The following is a 20,548-nucleotide window of genomic DNA, read 5'->3' as shown; positions in this document are numbered from 1 at the left end:
GGGGCCACCAGAAGTCGTCCCAGGCAGAGGGGGATTGGTCCCAGGATGAGGACTTCCGTCTTGTCTGAGTTCAGTTTCAGAAGGCTGAGCTTCATCCATTCCGCGACGTCTTTCATTCCTTCCTGGAGGATATCTCTGACGGTGGCGGGGTCGTTGGTGAGGGAGAGGATCAGCTGGGTGTCGTCAGTGTAGGAGGTTGTGTTGGAGTGTGATGGCTGCGAGGGGTCTCATGTAGACGTTGAAAAGGGTGGGGCTGAGCGAGGATCCTTGAGGAACGCCGCAGATGATTTTGGTGGCCGCGGATAGGAAGGGAGGGAGGCGGACTCTCTGGGTTCTTCCGGAGAGGAACGAGATCATCCACTCCAGGGCCTTCACTTGGATTCCAGTGTTGCTGAGGCGCTGTATTAGTGTGCGGTGGCATACGGTGTCGAAGGCAGCGGAGAGGTCCAGGAGGATAAGGGCAGCTGTTTCCCCGTTGTCGAGCAGGGACCTGATGTCGTCGGTAGCTGCGATGAGGGCGGTCTCGGTGCTGTGGTTAGCTCGGAAATCGGACTGCGAGGGGTCGAGGGATCCGTTTGTCTCGAGGAAGGCGAGAGTTGTTTGTTGACGGTCTTCTCGATGACTTTGGCAGGAAAAGGGAGGAACGAGATGGGGCGGAAGTTCTTGAGGTCCGTGGGATCCACGGTGGGTTTCTTCAGGAGGGCGCTGAGCTCGGCATGTTTCCAGCTCTCCGGGAAGGTGGTGGATGCGAAGGAGCTGTTAATGATGTCCCGGAGTTGGGGTGTTATGATGGAGTCTGCTTTGTTAAAGATGTGGTGTGGACAGGGGTCGGTTGGGGAGCCCGAGTGGATGGTATTCATCATGCGGGGGGTGTCTTCGGTGCTGACCGAGGTCCAGGTGCAGAGGGTGGCTGGCGGTGAGGAGTGCTGGTTCGGTGGTTGGGTGCATGGTCTGTGCACCGAAGCTGTTGTGTATGTCGGCGATCTTGCGTTGGAAGAACGAGGTGAGTGAGTCGCAGAGGTCTTGCGAGGGTGTGATGTCGTTGTTGCAGGCTCTGGGGTTGGAGAGCTCTTTAACGATGCTGAAGAGTTCCTTGCTGTTGTGGGTGTTGTCTAGTCGTTCTCTGAATGTTGTCCTTCTGGTGGTTCGGATCAGCTGGTGGTGTTTGCGGATGGCGTTCCTGAGGGCTGTCATGTTTTCTGTTGACTGATCGTGGCGCCAGGCTTTCTCGAGGGTACGGCAGGATTTCTTGGAGTTTTTTAGGTCGTTAGTGAACCATGAGGCTTTCTTGCTACCGGGTCTGCTGGGAGGATTCTTCAGTGGTGCAAGGTCATTGGCGCAGTTGGTGAGCCACTGTGTGAGGTTGTGGGCTGCTTCGTTGGGGTCCGCCGTGTTGGTGGGAGGGTTCTGCCGGAGGGAGGTGGTGAGCTTGTCGGCGGTGATCTTGCTCCAGCTTCTTCGGGGAACCTGTTGCGGGTGGTGGTGGGTCGTGGTTCTCCTGAAGTTGAAATGAACGCAGCTGTGATCTGTCCAGTGTAGTCCGGTGGCGTGGCTGAAGGAGATGTGGTTGCTGGAGGAGAAGACGGGGTCAAGCGTGTGGCCGGCGTAGTGGGTGGGGGTGTTCACCAGTTGCTTGAGTCCGAGGATAGCGAGGTTGTCCAGCAGGGTGGTGGTCTTGTTGTCGTTGTTGTTTTCCAGGTGGAAGTTGAGGTCCCCTAGGAGGATGTAGTCCGAGGAGGTGACGGCGTGCGGACTGATGAAGTCTGCGATGGCTTCACTGAATTGTGTGCGTGGTCCCGGGGGTCTGTAGATGAGGGTGACTCTGAGGGTGGTCTTGGGGTTGGTGTGTATCTGGAAGTGAAGGTGCTCGGCGGCGGTGAGGGTGTCGTCGGAGTTGGTCGTGATGCGGATGGTGTTTCTGTGGACGATGGCGATGCCTCCTCCGGTTTGGTTGATGCGGTCCCTCCGGGTGATCTTGTAGCCATCCAGGATGGCTATGGCGATGTCTGGGGCTGAGGAGGCGTTCATCCAGGTTTCTGTGAGGAAGGTGACGTCTGGTGATGTTGTGTCGAGGAGGTTCCAGAGTTCGACGGCATGCCTGTGGACGGAGCGGGTGTTGAGCCTGATGCACTTGAGGTGATTGTTGCTGGTGTCTGGCCTGGCCGGTGCGGTGCAGGTTCGGAGGCAGGTGAATTTGCAGGTTTGGCAGGTGAAGGGTCTGTGGGTGCGTTTCGGGGTGGCTCGGTGGCAGGCGGGGGTTCGGCCGGTGTTGAGTGCCTGGAGGGTAGCGGCGTCGTAGTTCAGTTGGGTGGGCTGGCATCGTCGAGGGCCAGGGGTCCTGGTGCTGGGCGCGGTCCAGGCGCGGACGGGCATAGACAGGCTTGCCTTTGGCGCGTCTTCGGCGCACAATCGGCGCGCCCGCTGCGCGTGATCACTGCGCGTCAGCGTGGACTCCGCCATAAATGGCCAAGTGGGAGACAGGAGCAGCTGGGAGGGGGAGCGGAGACCAATCGAGGGGAGGGGCCGCGGAGGACGCAGCAGCGGGAGCGAGGGGAAGCTACAGTGGCACAGAACGTGGAAGGAAAAACAAAATGAAACAAAACGCAACGGGTCACAGGGCGCTGAGGGAGTACAGAAGACACAGTGGACACAGTACAGTCAATAGGGCACAGAACGCGAAAAGGGGAACAGAGTGGAAAAAAACAGTACAATCGGCAGTGGATGCAGAAAAGGAGCAAAGCTTACGCCCACTGGACCACCAGGGATCAAACCGGCGGCAGCAGCGAGGTACAGGGGCACAGAGACACAGCACTAGCACGGCGTGCTAACGCGGTGGGGGAGCGACCTGGCCTGAAACCAGGGTCAAGGGTCACCCAAGGGTCATCGTGTCAGACAGAGGTACTCAATTCATTGCTAGAAAGAAGTTGGTGCCACACTAATCACCCCACTGACAAAAATACTTACAAGTAATATCAAGAACGCTTGTAAACTCTATATAGGGAAGCAAATCACTGAGGCTAGATACTACTCTAGAACTTTTTCAAATACTCAAATCATTTACAAACCCAGTGGCATGCTCTCCAGAACCGAATCTGTAGCAATTACTCTGCAACGTAATAGCTAATCTCTTTCTGCACCAGTCACTTCTTTCTGCACCCCTTTTCTTTCTTTCTGCACCCCTCTTCCCTCTTTCTGCATGCCTTTTGCCTCTTTCTGCACCTCTGTTCCTTCTTTCTGCACTTCTTTTGTATCTTTCTGCACCACTCTTCCCTCTTTCTCCACCCATCCACTCACTTTCTGCACCACTCCTCCCTCTTTCTCCACCCTTCCACCCTCTTCCTGCACCTCTCTTGTTTCTTTTGGTATCCATTTGCCTCTTTCCTCTTTCACCACCCCTGTTGCCTCTTTCTGCACCCCTGTTCCTTCTTTCTGTACCTCTGTTACTTCTTTCTGCATTTCTTTAGTTTCTTGATGCACATCTCTTGCTTCTTTCTGCACCCCTCCTGCCTCTTTCTGCACCCCTGTTCCTTCTTTCTATGCTTCTTTTGTTTCGTTCTGCACCTCTCTTGCTTCTTTCTGTACCCCTCTTCCCGCTTTCTGCAACTCTGCTCCTTCTTTCTGCACTTCTTCTGTTTCTTTCTGCACCGCTCTTGCTTCTTTCTGGACCCCTCTTACTATTTTCTCTACCCCGTACACCCTTTTTATCTTTGTTGCTTCTTTCTGCACTTCACTTGCCTCTTTCTCCGCCACTCATTCGTCTTTCTGCACCTCTATTGCTCCTTTCTCTACTTCTTGTGCTTCTTTCTGTACTTCTATTGGTTCTTTCTTGCTTCTTTCTGCATCCCTCTTGCCTCTTTCTCCATCCCTCTTCCCCCTTTTTTTATCTCTGTTGCTTCTTTCGGAACTTCGTTTGCCTCTTTTTCCGCCCCTCATCCGTCTTTCTAAACTTCTCTTGCTTATTTCTGCACCTCTCTTGCTTCTTTCTGTACCTTTCTAGCCTCTTTCTGCACCCTTCTTCCCTCTTTCTGCACCTCTCTTGTCTCTTTGTGCACACATAGGGCTACTTTTACAGTGCACAAATAAAAGTGCAGAAAAAAGCTGCTGGCCTCTAAACTGCCATGCCCTAGTTATATGCTAGGGACTAAGAGGTAGTTTTAATCCCCCTGCCCTATTATATACCAGAGCCTTACAATGGAGGTCATGCCAATCACAGGGGTACCCCAACCCATAGTGTATCCTAGGGTATGTAGGTGTTTTCACAGTATTCTAAGTGTCTTTCAGCATAGCACTGGCTCCGGGCCTGATTAGGCAGAGCCTAGGGTCAGTCAGAGTCAGTTACCACCAGTACCAGTCAGCAAAAAGTTGGGGGGTGCCCAGGTCACAGGATGACTTTGCAACAAGGCCTCTTTCTGAACCTCTGTTGGTTCTTTCTGCACCTTTCCTCCTCTTTCTGGACTTCTGTGGCTTCTTTCTGCATTTCTCTTGCTTCTTTCTGCACCTTCCTTCCTCTTTCTGCACCTTTCTTCCCATTTCTGCACTTTTCTTCCTCTATGGCACCTTTCTTCCTCTTTCTGTACCACTCTTGCTTCTTTCTGTACTTCAAACGCAACTACTACGTTACATTTATAAATTAGCATTTAAAAAAACCTTAGAAATTTACTGAAAAAAACATAGGATTCAGGGACTTTATAGTTAGAAATTAGCATTTAAAAAACCATAGAAATTCACTAAAAAACGTAGGTTTCAGGGAGATTATAGTTGGAAATTAGCATTTAAAAAACCTTTGAAATTCACTGAAAAAAAACACAGGTTTCAGGGACGTTATAGTCAGTTGGACATTTCACTCGTACAAAACCAGAGACATTCAGCTGTTATAGTTAGTTGAGCTATCTATAACTCGCGCCCATTAATGCACTGCTGATGACATCGCATATTGCATCACTCATGACAGGGTCAGTGACATCACTCATGACATCACTGATGACATCTCAAATGACATCACTGATGACACCACTGAGTATATCATCCATGTGATAATTTGATGCACCTCCTCACACCCTAATATAGCCTTTGATACAACCACTCTAAAATAGAGACTACCATTCTCGAAACCATAGACATACCAATACCAATTACTATATACACACTCACTGATTCCTAGGTCTACACACACACCACCACTCACCCATAGAGTTACTCACACAGTTAGTCAGTCATGCAAATAATCAATCACACTCCCATTTATTCACCTATACAGTTATACACACACCACCTCACTTATTCATACAGATATTATCACATACTTATTCTCTTATGCAATCACTGACACAAGCACATACTCATCCACACTGCCACTGTCACAACAACTCACTCTCACATATAGTCATTTATATACACAAACACTCACATATACTGCCTTTTACATATGGAGTTACTCACACATGTACCACTGAAACATCCATTCACTCACCAACACAGCCATACACACACTCACCCACCCATACAGCCCCTCACAGACGAGGAATTACCGATGAGACCAGGGAAACAGTTAGCAGCACTGTCTAGATGACTTAGAATGAGGTATTACCGACAGAAACAGCAGAACCAGAGAAGCAGCTAGCACCACTACCTAGAGAAATAAGAATGAGGAATTACCTGCTGATATATAGGTACTAACCTAGTCTATTTTATTCACATCTTATTGCGTTAATTTTTAAACATTCTAAACATTTCTATCACTTAGCTTTGCCAGTCCTGAAACAGGGACCACTCGGGGACTCACCTCAGTGCTTCACTTCCTGGTCCACCGCGGATGTTGCTGTTTGTGGTGGAAGTTCTGTTGTTGCCCAGGCCTGCTGCAGGCCAGCAGTCTAGCGATCCTCTTAGCGTCACGTCTGTCCGGCTATATCTAGCCAATGCCGGCGCAGACTGCTGGTCTGCGCCGGCATTGGTCTACGCCCATCTGCGCCAGTCCGCACCAGGAACCAGAACCCCGGTTTCTACTTTATTAGAGAACTGGTATGCTCAAAGACTTGAGTATTCTTCAGAACAGCTGAAATAAATGGACAACCACTACAAGGCTAAAGCCTCTTGTTGTAATGTTATCCTCCCAATCCAGAAAGGTACAGTGGCTTGCTTAAAGTGTAGACTTCAAACCATGTCTATTACAGAATGTCAAAATCTCCCAGAGCGTATAAGCAATAATAAATATATCTTGGCGGCCACTCCAACCGTCGCTTCAAGGTCTTCCCCCCAGAGGCTATTTCCACCCTCAACAACTTAAACTATTTTCTAGTCAATGCTAGATCCCTGCCTAAACATGCTGTGGAACTTTGGGATGCACTCTCTCCCTCTCTTTTTGAGATCGGATTCCTCACCGAAACTTGCCTAAGTTCCTCATCTCTCCCATCTATTCCATTTGCCTTACTGGACATTTATAAAAATACGTATATTAGACAGGGAAGGTACGTCTGGGGGCGGTACCGCCATAATTTTTAAAGATATCACAGTTTTAATAGTGGACACTATCGTAGGAGAATGGGCAGAAATATGTATTTTTCAACTCGATTTTTTCCTCAACCTCTGCTGGAAAGGCGCTGTAGTCTATCGCCCGCCCGGTCCAACAAGCATTTCCAAGGCAACGGTCTCGCCTTTGCAAAAGTTAGAGCTATTGGCATTGTAAATGACACATTATTTATTTTAGTTGGTTTTTGTGAGAAGTTGGCCTGATATGTGATGTTTCCAATTCTGGAACCACCTTGTATCAGTCCAAACAATCCCTTATGGTGTCTGGTTATAAGTCAACCTTATTAGACAAGCTATCCTAGTGGTAGCATGGACTAAGCAGCCTTAAAGGCTAAACTCAAGAGGTCGTGTTAAGCGAGCTGTTTTACCAATCACAATCCTGTAATATCAAATGAAAGGACACCACACAAGTATATATTATAAAAATATATGTACTTATTACTAGAATAATCCCCAGTACTCTTCATGAGCAAAGGGGCACAAGCGTTAAAACAAAAGCACAGTTAAACATATGAAAGTTGCACAATTATGGATGAGGGCGGGTGGCCACTCAAACCATATATTAAGAAAGTGGTATAAGAGATACCAATCGAACAGTGGTTAGGCCTAGGATCTAGGGATTGGCTGGGAGCAGTCGGGACTAGCAATGCTGAAGTCGGGAAAAGCCCGCGGGATTCGGGTGCAGCGCTTAAAGCACACGCATGCACCAATGCTAAGTCAATGGTGCGTAAAAGTTATAACCTAGAAGGACGAAATTTAAGACACATACACTAGAGGTGTGTACCAGTGTGGGAACACCGGCGTTGTTGAGTTACCTTACCCACAGGAAGCGGGTGCATAGGGTCGAAGTTGTGTTGGGTTTCGTCACGCAGGTTGTTGGTGCTTGAAGCTGAAGATGCTGCAGGCGATGTGAAGGAGAAGTGTCCGGTGTGATCCAAGGGTGGAGCAGAGTTGTAGAGTACCTGAAAGCAGAGGGGACAGAGTCTGGGTCACTCAGCAGTGACCAGGGTGGAACCAGGACGGAACCAGGCAATGTCGGGCGCAATCAGGTGGTTGTCTAGGAGCTTCTCTCCGCTGCCACGTGGGCTCTAGGGCATCTGCGATGTCCAGGAGCGGGTCACGAGCTGTCCCACAAAGGCTCTCGCCGTCGGCGCAGTTGGCTTCAAGATTGGAGCAAACAACACTTGGCAAGAGCAATCCACGCAGGACTGGAAGATTGCTTCTCACTCGGACCAGGAGGGTCAGAGCGGGTGCTCCTTTTCAGAGGAGCGGGTGCAAGTCTGGAGCAACCAGAATCACAAGTTAGATTTCGTAGTTCGTCGGCACAGGGGCCACAAGCCAGCGGGCAAGTGACCGGGCCAACGCGTTGAGCCAAAAGAAGCAGAAGGGCCCCACGCAGCACTCAGTGAGTGTAGAGGGGTGATCTTTGGTGCAAAAGAGGCTCAGGGCTGGGGCTTCTCAAACCCGGTGTACAGCTTCGAGGGTCACTCGTGGGCTGCACAGTCAGCGTCTCGTGATTTCTCCAAGATGGCGGGCCCCACGCTTCCGGTCGCCTCCACGGGTCTCAGCTCTGCAGGGACTGTGGATCGGGCTGTTAGAAGGCAGGCACGCTTGGTCTTATCGGTCTCTGTCGCTCGAGTTCCGGCGGGAACTGCAATAAAGCAAACATCGAGGTGCTGGATGGTGCCTGTTTGCACAGGGTGGTCACTCCTTGACTACAAGGGAGATTCTCCAGTCTTCTATGTCGAGTAGGATGTCGAAGGGTCCAGAGTTTCGTTTCTTGTGTTTCATCAGGATAATCTGAGTGCGTTGGCACTGCTCCCATTCTTATACCAATCTAGGGGGCTGGATTACCTGCTAGGTCCCCTCCTATGGGTTGGACCCAGGAAGGGGGTGGTTACACGCCTTTCCCTTTGTCCAGGGTCACGCTGGGACTGGGGCTTGGATGCCCCAGAACCGGTTTGACCGGATTATGCAAGCGGAAGCCTTGTGCTCCCCAGGCAGTGTCTGGTTTCTTTCAAACCTCCCTGCTACAATCCACTATCTCCTGTCTGGGGTGGTGTAACACCTCCCTGCGACAGGAAAGTCTTTGTCCAGGCCTCCTCGGCTGAGTTGCGGTCAGCAGCAGGAGGTCAGACTCGTGTCTGTGGCAGAAGCATCCATTTTGTGGATCTGAGGCGCTTTTAAAAATCAACCGCGCTTCAGTAAAGTAACATGTCTTCTCCCTCTAGAAGGGTGGAATGCTATCCCCATCGACAGGACTGTCGAGGGGATAGTATTCCAAATCGTATGACACCTTACACGACATGTTTTGATAAAGCCAAACCAAAGTTGACATATAACCGCGAGGATTATAATGCACTTAATAGTATATTTTGCTATTCTTCTATTTGGCTTCCTTGAGGTGCCCGCCCCCTTTCACCTGCTTTTCCCTTCCCAGGACTCTGCTTGTCTGATCCGCACTAGCTCGCGGCGCCTTTAATCTGCTGTGCTGCGCTTTGGTACAGTCCTGTTGTGCGTGTCAGGAATAAATGAGCACATTAAATACTACACATTAAAAGAGCCAAATGCCTGCGAGTCCCTCAGTAGCATGCAATGAAAATAAAACAGCATCAAAGTGACACCACAACAGGCTACAGCGCCCTCCAGGGAAGAGCTCTCTGAGTGGAGGGCTGCCTCGAAAACCCTTCAGTTTCATCTTGGCTGGCACACTGGCAGCTCTCTGGCACAAGAGCGCCCCTCCTTGGAGAGCAACAAGTGCTGCCATTTGTCTCTAAGCCCCTTCCTTTTCGGATTGGGGGGGCGTGTTTTCTAGGATGTAAACAACAGTCAAAAACACGCCCCCCAGTCTGAAAAGGACGGGGCTTAGAGACAAAAGGGTATTCTTTCGATCTAAGCCCCGTCCTTTTGCGATTGGGGGGCGTGGTTTTGACTGAAAACGTCACTAGTAGAACAAAATTAAAAAGCACTCCTCCCAATCCGAAAAGGACGGGGCTTAGATGGAGAGAATGACGACACTGAGACCTCTTCTCCAATGGCTGGCTGCCGTTTAGGAGGCCAGCCAATGGAGAAGAGGGGCGGGGTTTACCCTCGCTACTCAGAGTCATTAAGTCTCGCTGGCGAGACTGCGCATGTGTGCAGCCTACGCTAGCCGAGACCAAAAAAGGGACTTCAGTCAACGCCAATATAGTACCCCACGTGCTTTCAACTCAACAGTTCCTGCTGTTGGGAGATTTTAATTATATGAAGAAGACCCCTGAATCTAGAGACTAGCTAACTATATTCTGAACTAAAAAGATTAAGCCTACGCAAGTCAATGGTCCAATTCAAATCGCAGGCCACAACTTTGACTTCTTTTTTACAAACAATTCACAATTTTCCTGTGACACACCAAAATCTCTGCTCTGGACTGACCACTCACTTATTTGCTTCCTTATTCCCACACACAAGGCGAAAGGTTAATCCCTCACTTGTCAAATGTTTTTATCTAGACAGTGGCAAAAAATGACACCAGTCTCCTGGGCCAAGGAGCAGATGTCCACCATCCACTCCGAAAACTCTGATGTGGATCTAGCGCTTTCTAACTTTAATAGTGCGCTCAATTCTGTTTTTGATAAAATAGCCCAGCTTAAACATTATGAAAAGAGTTCTCACAGACCCCACGCACCCTGGTATTTATAAGGATTAAAGACAGATAAAGCCTTGCGCAAAGACTAGAAAGAAGGTGGCGCCACACTAATCACCCCACTGACAAAAATACTTACACGTAATATCAAGAACGCTTGTAAACTATATATTGGGAAGCAAATCACTGAGGCTAGAGACTACTCTAGAACTTTTTCAAATACTCAAATCTTTTACAAACCCAGTGGCATGCTCTCCAGAACCGAATCTGTTACAATTACTCTGTGACGTAATAGCTAATCACTTTGAAGAGAAAATCAAAGTGATCGGCCAAAACTTCTCCAGCAATTCTACTCAGCCTGCCGAGAAGCAGTTAGTCCTTAATTTTCACTCTGAGGACAATGCCAATTTGAAGAAATGTCACTTGAAACAATTCAGAACCTTCTGACCTCAGCAAAATCGGGCTCGCCCATAGACTCCTGTAAACCTAGAACTAGGACAGACCTCTCATATGAGTTGGCCCCTTCAATCTGCTCTCTATCTAATCTATCTACTGCCAAGGGAAAATTCTCTTCAGACTGGAAGATGGCCCTGATTAGACCAATTTAAAAAAAAGGCCAATCTGGCATCGATGGATCTCACTAACTACCAGCCTATCTCGCTCCTCTCTCTGCTGGGGAAGTTGCTGGAAAAGCACATTAATAAGAAATTCACAAGCTACTTGGAGTCAAATAGCTTACTAGATCCCTCCCAGTCGGGCTTTAGACTGCTATACAGCACAGAGGCGACTCTGCTAGTGGTCACTGACCACATTAAATGCTCCCTTGATGAAAATGTGCCTACAATGCTGGTACTGCTTGATTTGTCAGCAGCATTTGATACAGTATCCCATCCTAGGCTTCTTGGTGGACTACAAGAGATCGGGATCCATGGAATGGCTCTGCAATGGCTAGCTGGATTCCTCTTTTCAAATAAGACACAAATAGTCATTCTGTGCCCTTATAAGTCCCAAATCATGACTTTGGAATGCGGAGTCCCACGGAGCTCCTGTCTCAGCCCTACGCTCTTTAATGTTTATGGACCCCCCTCGCCAATACTGTCAGAGCTTTTGGCGTTGAGATTATATCAAATGTGGATGAAACCCCGCTACTTATCTCTTTTGAGAAAAATTTGACTAAATCTAAAGAGTCTTTCCCTGCTGGGATGAAAGCCAATGCAACCTGGATATCAAAAATAGACTCCAGCTTAAACACCGCAAAAAACAGAGATTATGCTATTTGGGAGGGCTCAACTTCTTTGGTCAACTGATTGGTGGCCATTAGAATTGGGTAGGGCCCCTTCACCCAAATTAGTGGAAAAAAATCTGGGAGTCTGGCTGGACCAATACCTCACTATGAAAGAACAAACCTCTTATATTGAAGGTTCATGCTTTTACATGTTGTATATGCTGAGAAGAGTCTTTCCTTTACTACCACTCTCCACAAGGAAAACTGTGGTCCAGGCACTGGTTATCAGCCGTCTAGATTATGGCAACTCGCTTTTAGCTTCCACAAATGAGAAGTTTCTTTCCAAGCTTCAGGTAGTACAGAACACTGCTGCACATCTTATCTATACCCTCCCCACTGGTATGGTATCTGCACCTCTTCTATAGTCCCTACACTGGTAACCTGTGAGAAACAGAATTATTTTTAAGATTTGCTCTCTAACTCAAAAGGCTCTACATGGTAAAGGGTCTACTTATTTATCTTCAAAGCTCACCCCCTAACCCCTTGCAGATTCTTAAGATCATGTGACAAGGCCTGGTTCAACATCCCCAGGATCAGTAAGCCCAGGTCAGGTTGCAGATGGTTCTATCTTGCCCCCAATTATTGGAATAAACTGCCACTGCTATTACATACTAGTGAAAGTCATTGCCATTTTTGGAAAGCACTTAAGGCCCATCTACTTTAACCCCTTGCATGCTTGTGACGGAACCGTTCCGTCACAAGCCTCAGGTGAGCTGTGCTTGTGACGGAACGGTTCCGTCACGGCCCGCTCGCCGCGCCTGCGCGGCGCGAATTCCGCGCCTGCGCTGACGAAATAATGGGCGGGCGGGTTCGTGACGGAACCGTTCCGTCACAAGCACAGCTCACCCTCGAGCCGTGACGGAGCGGTTCCGTCACAAGCACGGAACCGCTGCTCAGCTGCCCCGCCCCCTTAGCGCTGCGGCGGAATAGCCGCCGCAGCGAAGGGGTTAAGGATAGCTCCTTCGATCTGTGGTCCTGGTCTTGTGCAGAGATGCCACTTCAGGGGTGATTCGAGTGTGTAATAAATCAAATAACATAACATAACCACTGGAAACAGAGACACAGTTGCAGCAATGTCTATTGGACTTGAAATGTGGAAATTACCAGTCGGACCGGAGAAGCTTGTTTAGTTCTTGAGTGCTCGGACAGTAAAGCAATTACTTACACGTTTACTTGCAGTTCTTGCCGTTACCAGGGCTGGTTTTGTTTTCAAGGTCGGCTTTGTCCCATGTGATTTGATTTTGACTGTAATTGTTAGGCAAACTGTGATTTCAGAGACCTCTGACCTGCCTCAATTGGACCCTATTGTAATAATCAATGATGGTGAATGTCATTTATCAAATCAAATGGATTTCTTTAACTTTTCCATGAATTAGCCTAATTGAACAAGTTAGAAGGCAGCAAAGAATAGATACATACGAGTGAACCAATGGCAGACAGCAGGCGGGATTACACTCGTATAAGTATTACAGAAGGTTTTCCAGACAGTGCATGGGCGCTGCCTAGGCTTGACCTAAAAAAACACACCTTTCTGCCTGTCATATGCTACAGCTGCAAAGCGGTGTCACCAGAAGTAATTTTTTTGACACATGCACTAAGTGATAGGTGGATACTGATATTTATCATTGCTGTTCCAGGACCTAAAGCATTACTTAATTTCAACTGAATAACTAATGCATTGCCGCTTTAAAACTTACCTTGTCAACTTTTTTTTTGTATTACGGCCTGAATAAAGGTGCTTCACAAATTGTTAAATAACATATGCTGCTGACTTTGATTATGCTTTGTCTGTGAGATATATTGATTTGTCAAACACAGGATTGTTGTATGTGGTCTTCAGTGCAATACACTTTTTCCTACTTCTCTGCCTTGCTTCTCAGCAAGTGTGGATGTACTGTGGAATGTTGTTGCATGGTGAGGTAATGGAGTGTTGGAATGGCTGAGTGTGGTCTGTCAGTTGAGAGTATGGGTTGAGCAGGGAGGAGGCTGCTCCTGGTGGGGCTCTATGCTTGATATTGAGCTGTATCAATAAACCATTCATCTATATACTACACCTCGACTATATGGACTTATTACAAGGATGCTATTTCACATATATTAATTACATAGGCGACGCCTCGTGTGAAGGTTTCTCAAACACCCATCACATTTTTTTGTACTGCATAAGGTTCTGGAATGACCTTTGTTTGTCTACCTACTTGTGTTTGAATTGGGATGGCTTTAAAAACAAAAAAAGTAAACAATAACTATAAATGGTTTGTTACATTCTGCACATATTAATGCTATGTTGCTTTAATCACCCCAGCTCATGTTTCTTTCCCTCCTGCATGCGCTCTGTCATCTTTTATCTTTCATTTCAAGTTCCATTTAGAATTACTGTTGTGTCACAAGCTGGGCTGCAGTTGTGCCTGTGGTCAGCAGCTGGAAAGATGTACTGCCGTGCTGTTAAACAATAAATCATACCAAAAGGATTTCTCTCTTGGATTTTAATATGTTTGTCAAAAACATCGCTAGTTTCGCTCATAAGTGGGGAGTTTTAACATGTCGCAAATTTGCCCTGAGCCCTAATGCAAGGAAAATGGCCCATCTGTGTCGTGGTTTGGTAACAAACACACACATAAATTTACAATATGCCACTCATCCCTTGCCCAGGTGCCACTTCATCTACTGCACTATTGATACTACACACTACACTGTTTCATTAGGGACATGATGAACGAATACTCGCCCGGTGACGTGGTTTAGTCTGCCGGACAGCCCTAACAGTAACAGCATACAATCCTTCTCCAGCCTGTTTCTGTGCACATTAAAGCCCTAGGGGAGAAATGGAGGGTGGCCGTCCCCTGCCTGTTCTGCTTCGTTTCGGTTGGGGACGGTCTCGCACTGACCTGTATGACCGTTTCCAGCCTGTCCTGGCCGAAATCCGATGTCATGATGTATTTCGGGCGCCTAATTCCGGGTGCTAACAGAAGTTTTGGCTCCCTGACACTTTTCCCGTGCTCTTCCACGCAGTTCTGGGGTTATCTTCCTACTGGTCTGAGGCAGCGTACTACCTCCCGTTTTCAGCGCGCGGCGGGTCCCGGGCATTGGTTGCCGCGGCAACCGGAAGACGCTACAGTCAAAACAGAACTCTGGAAGAAGGAAGGGGAAACCATGGAGACTGGAGAAACCACGGGCAGGCGTGTTTCGTATAGAAACTCCAGAGAGCGTAAAGGGCGCGAAAAAACGAAATATAAAACGGTCAGTTTTTACAGTAACAGCAAATTCCCTAGCTTGATCGAGAAAGCGTTACACCGCCAGTTTCACTCACCTACTGCACGGACTCACACCTCCACAGTTGATCAAACAAAACATATCCAATACAAAGCAGCGTGGAGGCGAAACCTGTGTTCCATGTCTGAAGCACAGTCATGTCTGCGAACTGATTTAGTAGTCTGGAAAGTCTTTGGCCATAGCTGCCAGGTTTGAGATTGACAAGTGTGACATTTTCATAATTTCAGTGTAATTATGAGTGACATTCCAACCAATATGAGTGACACTTTTTTGCAAGCAAAATCAAGCAACGAAAACAAGGAAAACATATACATATCAGCAATTACACCCATTTTAGCAACACGATACTTACTCAAAGAAGATGTGAAAACTGCCGGAAAGTACGAGAAACTGAAGCATCTAGTGGCCTTCTAAGCTGATCCTGCTGTTAACCAAAACGAGGACTCAGATCTGCACCACTCATTGCCAGTGCGCGCTGCGCCACCACAAACTAAAGGAGGTTTCTGTAAATTTCAGCAAAGTCAGTAGTTCTAATAGGGTCAGATTATCTGTTGCAAAAACCAGCGCAGTGTGTGCCTGCCACTTCCTCACCTCGAATACAGAGAACAACATAAAGACTGCTATAGTGGGGGGCGGGGGAGATAAGGAGGCGGATGAGGACTGTTTTCAAGATTGAGTCTCCTCACTTGAAAGCGCACATCCTCCTTCGTCCGAGGTGCAGATTCTCCACTACCGAAATTTTGAGCAGGTGTTCTTTAATTTCTTCTGCTCTGACAAACTTAAAATAAAAAGCTTTACCTAATCACTTTCCTGACGACTCAACGGCTATAAATCTAGCCAATGAAATGAGCACAGGGCCATCCATTGTATTGTGAGCACCAATATTTTTCAGAGTTCAGAAGTTATAAGTGATGTTTAATCTTGCACTTACTTTGATTAGAGACTAGTGGAGATGGCGCCGTGGCAACAGGCTCCTCCTCCCTGGGCTAGTACACACTCTCCCAGCTACATGCAGCAGGCCGGCCCTGCCGGTGGCGCGGTAGGCCCGGTTGACCCTTAAGTCTGCGGGCTCATGATTATACCAAGTGACTTCGCACATAGCTGGCCGAAAGCCTCAAGTGGAGAAGTAGCAGCTATCTCTGCTACAGGGCAGCAGCAGACTCAAAACGGCGATTCAGCAGCAGACAATGTGTTATGTTGTTCTTTTCTTCACCTACCTGTATATCCTCGTGCCCTTCCCTCTTACCTCATTGTAGAATGCCCTGTGTCCTCTGATCTAGAATGTGATCCTTACAAGACTCGACCTTCGGGAGTTCCTGTTGGATCGTCGAGGGTCTTGGATGCCAGCTTCTTCTCTCTTCAATAAACGTCTTGAAATACTCTTCAGTCTTCCACTTTTCATCATAACACAATGCTTGTGGTGCCGGGTGACCCTCAAGAGAGACCGAGGCAAGCCTGCGGGGGTGCGAGCGCCGGTGGCGAGCTCATCACCTCACCTTCTGTTATAATTGACTTGTGTCTTTCATTTCTCGGGATAAGTCTTCCCTGCTGCTCAGCTAGTATGAGTGTGATGGAGCAAGGTAAAGAACAACATTTTGTTCAAACTTGCGAAGTTAATCTCTCCTAACAAAAGTAATCAGTCTAATAAGCTTGTGGTGAAATTATTAATCAACTTAGTTTAAAAGATACAAACATGAAATACACGCGGGACTAATGTGCTTTTTGTTGCAAACGCAAAGAAAAATAATAAACTAACCTTGTCTATTGTCTTTGTCAGTATTAAATGCGGCGGTTTAATTAAATGGCATGTGTTTATTTTATGTGCTTATGTTATGTCTTTTGTGATAAAAGCTCTTGGAGTTCCAGTCATTCGATAAGGACAGGTGAATATAATGCTGCATATTCGTGCTTAAGCTAGGTAACATAATTAACAGGGTTAATTAGCAAAGGGGGAGGGTAACAGAATGGGTCTCAATTCTTTAATTAATTGATGTCTTGTGTTTGTTTAATAATAGTTTCCGAAGTAAGGCCTAAAAGATGATGCAGAAATATGGCTGACAGAGCTCCAGACACGAAAGCTTGTCCAGAGTGATTTCTTGCACATGCGCAGCTGTGAAGAATTTTGCTGCAAACTCGTTATGAAACAGAGAGCAACTTCTTTGTCATGTTGAACGTGTTCACGGAGGCTAGCCAAGGACAATAATTTGATATGATTGCCAAGGTTAGGAAACGAGCGTCCTGGGCTCGAGTAAAAGTATCATTCTTGAGGAAATCGAGGATGTGGAAATGAAAGACAATGGGCCTTATATGAAACCCGGATTTTTGGTCAAGAGTCGGATGATCTAATGAATTTTATCATGGACTGTCATGGGACAGCCAATGAGAAGCTCGGATTTCTATGAAAGAATGTAAAATGTAGAAAGTTTAGCTAGAGAGAAAGGTATAAATTATGACACCATGAGCAGGGAAAAAAACTCTTACTTTCCGATTCCTGAATGGTGTGACATGCTGGTGGACCTTTGGCGCATGTAAGGACAGCAGACTTTAATGATTTATTCATTTCTAGGTGAAGAGGTATTTAGACAGGGAAAATAGGCTCAGGGAATGGAAAACTGTTATTTTGCTAATTCTTCATGTTTCTGAGCTTACTTTGAAATGTCAGTTCTAATTTTTATTTCCTTAATAAAATGCTGATAATCTATTTGCTAAAGAAATAAAGATTCTTAAACGTAAAATGCTCTCTCTTTATGATAATAAAATAAATAAAATTAGATTCAAAAAGACAAGCTGGTCTTGTTTATTCATGGTCTAGTTTCCATTAGTTGATCCATCAACCATTAGTGGTTTGATTTTTAGTTGATAATTGATTCAAAATCATATTAATGAGTGATAAAACTGCAGTTGTATATATTAGTGTAAATATTAAGTGAATAGAATATGAATCAAATCACTTGATTCAGTTGCTCAAAAATTGTCTCAATTGTGTTATGGGCCTGTATAAGTGTTTAAAGGTGTTTGGTGAGTATTGAGGTGATAAATAGTGTTTGCGAGACAGTTTTTCAATTGGAGCACTGGATCAATAACTTGTTAGCAGAGTTCGGTTACTATGGTAACTAACATGTTACATGGTAATTACATAGGATTACATGTCTAAAACTCGTTAAGTTTGTTTAGTTGTTTTATGTAGTCAAAAGGTTTTTTCCAGCAGTGTGAAAATTCCTAGTTGTGCCAGCATGAGTAGTGTGACAAGTGAAGTTACACAATGCATTTGTTCTGTTTCAAAATCGTGGTATTTTCATATATCACTAGTGTTGTGGTCGTACAGCACAAGTTTAGGGATTTTAGGTGTGTAAGGTTAAATGTATAGTGAGAATTGTCTATGAAATCTTAGCTTTCGAGTATAGGGACTACTTTTGTCCTGTTTTAAGACTCACTGTCAGGAGAGTAGTAGAATTTATTCAAGCTTGAGTGAAGGTTAAGGAAATGTCATCTATCTTACTGGCGAGTGAAGATTTCTATTGGTGGGTTAAAGTCCTACTAAAGAATTGAGTATGCATGGGTAGGGATTTTTTCTGTATGAATGTGTGTAAATGATATTGTAATATACGATCGAGTGAAACTCTGAATTGTCTCTAAGGAGGTGTAAAAATCCCTGAATGTGCATTTGGAGAGAAACAAGTTCATTATTACTTGCTAGAAGGGTAGGGTAAGGCTACTTACTTTATCAACTAATTTATATATTCTGTGAAAATAGCGCCGTCTATTTCACGCGAAAAGAATACTTGTATGTATGAGAAAACTATCAGAATAGTGACGTAGCTTAACCTGATTGGTTCTTTGGTGAGTTTCGCGCACGGATTGGTTGGTGTTGCGGAATAACAACTTCCTTGTTACGATCTTTCCTGAAGTTGAGAAAATTGTTTAAAAACATGGATTATTATTTTCAGAAAGAGAAAAAGAAACTTTCATGTTTTCAGAAATTGAAAAATAAAGTTAAACCTGACAAAAAAATTGCAACGTAAGGCGGAAAATTAATTCATGAGTACAAAACACCTGCAGCTTATATGTTGGGTGAATATGGTTTCCATACTTGTCTCTGGATTGAGAATTGGATGAAATATACTGAGAATGATGGTGTGTTAGCATGGCCAGAAGACGGATCATTTAACATAGCGGTTTTGAAAAACTTAAGAGAAAGAATGATAAATCTTGTACCAAAACCCAGACCTACACAATTTGAAGCTTTAGTTGAAATGGAAGATGAGATGCATGAATTAGAACGAGAAAGTAGAGGATTACCAAAAAGATTAGTTAGAGAAACACATCAGGATAGAATGCGTCGATGGAGAAGTGCAGACATGTGTGATGGCTTGTACCCAGTGAGATTAGTTAATGAGACAAATGGAAAAAAGCATTCCCGAAAGAGAAATAATACTAGAGAGTGAATCAGAAGATGCAGTTCTAGAAGAAATTTATACTAAGAAACCGCCACCTTATCAACCAGTTTGTACATGGACTACTCCTCCAAGTGCCCCACCTAGAGAAATAAATGTTGAGAAATCTCCTGAAACAAATTTGACTAATAGTAAAACTCCAGAAAGAGTAGAAACAGGATGTATTTCAAATATATCACCAGAAAATAGTAATTTTACTGAAACTCCAGATCAGAGGAATGAAACCCCAAGGAATGAAACCCCAAGAAATGGAATCAGAGCAGATAGGTATGAAGGGTCACCAATACCAGATACTTCAGAATATATTCGTTCAGCAAATGAATTAATACAGCAGTTAACCAAAAGCATGGAAGCAGTAACAGTGCCTGTAACAATTGGACTTGTTCTTCCAGTATTTGATCAAAAGGAAGTTAGACATTCAGCTTTAACAGTTCCGTTAAATTCAGAAATACAAAAAGTAACTGACATTTTTTATTCAGATTTGACTGAAATACATCGAGAGAGAATGAGGATGCCTGACTTAACCCTTAATCAAAGTTTATCATGTAAAACCCCAATTGGTGCAGATTCTGACTCTGGATCGCCAGAAAAGAGTATAAATAAAATAAATTTAACCCCAGAAGGTAAATTACTTGATGTTGGTAAACTGAAAGTAGATATAGAAGAATTAATAATTGGGACAATTGGAACTGACAGTTTAAAGGCATATGAGGATGATGAATTGTTGTTTATTTGCAAAAGTATAACATGGAAAACGAAAAACAGATATGATCAATTGGAAGAAATAGCTGCTGAGTTTGACGTTGATTTGAGTAAACGAAAAAATTTGCAGAAAAGTTATAGGGTGGATTTCTCTGAAAAATACATTGAAAACATGAATGCTTCAGGAAGAATTACACATATAAAAGATTTAATTGCGATTTTGAGAAAGTGGGGTGAATTAAGTAAATGGAGAGCGAAATGGACAAAGAAAAGAGATGAAGACAGAGTAAGTTTAAATTTTCTTGTAAAAAAGAAAGAAAAGGCAGTAAATTAATTTCCAATGAGGGAAATAGCAGGTGGAGGGTTTGTGCATGTCCCATGGACAAGACAGGACATATTACTGTTCACAAATGATTTTTCCTGATTGAGAGAAAAACCTGTGGAATGGTATCGACAGGTAGAAAGATTTGTGAAAGTTTCAAAGGTTTTGTTGGTAGACCTTGATGGATTATTTGACATAATCGCTCCATCAGATCTGTGGACAGAATGTAAAACTGCTATAAATTGATAAATTGGCCTAGAGAAGAACCTCAACGAGATAAAGTAACAGGTGCTCCTTCATCAGAAGTGATGAGAAAATACGAACAAGTGATTGTGTTTTTGAAAAACAAAATTCCTCCAAAA

General features: G+C 45.3%; 1 protein-coding gene across 1 annotated transcript in view; it reads right to left on the bottom strand.

The window, feature by feature from the left end:
- Window positions 1-14,426, bottom strand: part of CROCC2 (ciliary rootlet coiled-coil, rootletin family member 2) — a 1,620,686-nt gene extending 1,606,260 nt beyond the window's left edge. Inside the window, exon 1 of the mRNA XM_086944022.1 lies at window positions 14,324-14,426. Within this exon, the coding sequence (XP_086800148.1) occupies window positions 14,324-14,368 (45 nt within the window). The 5' untranslated portion in view covers window positions 14,369-14,426. The remainder of the gene's footprint in view (window positions 1-14,323) is intronic.
- Between the last annotated feature and the right edge of the window lie 6,122 nt (window positions 14,427-20,548).

This window comes from Lissotriton vulgaris, chromosome 11, assembly GCF_964263255.1.
Source record: "Lissotriton vulgaris chromosome 11, aLisVul1.2, whole genome shotgun sequence".
Classification (NCBI taxonomy): domain Eukaryota; kingdom Metazoa; phylum Chordata; class Amphibia; order Caudata; family Salamandridae; genus Lissotriton; species Lissotriton vulgaris.
The sequence above is the reverse complement of the archived record's forward strand: the minus strand, read 5'-3'. Positions and strand labels throughout refer to the sequence as shown.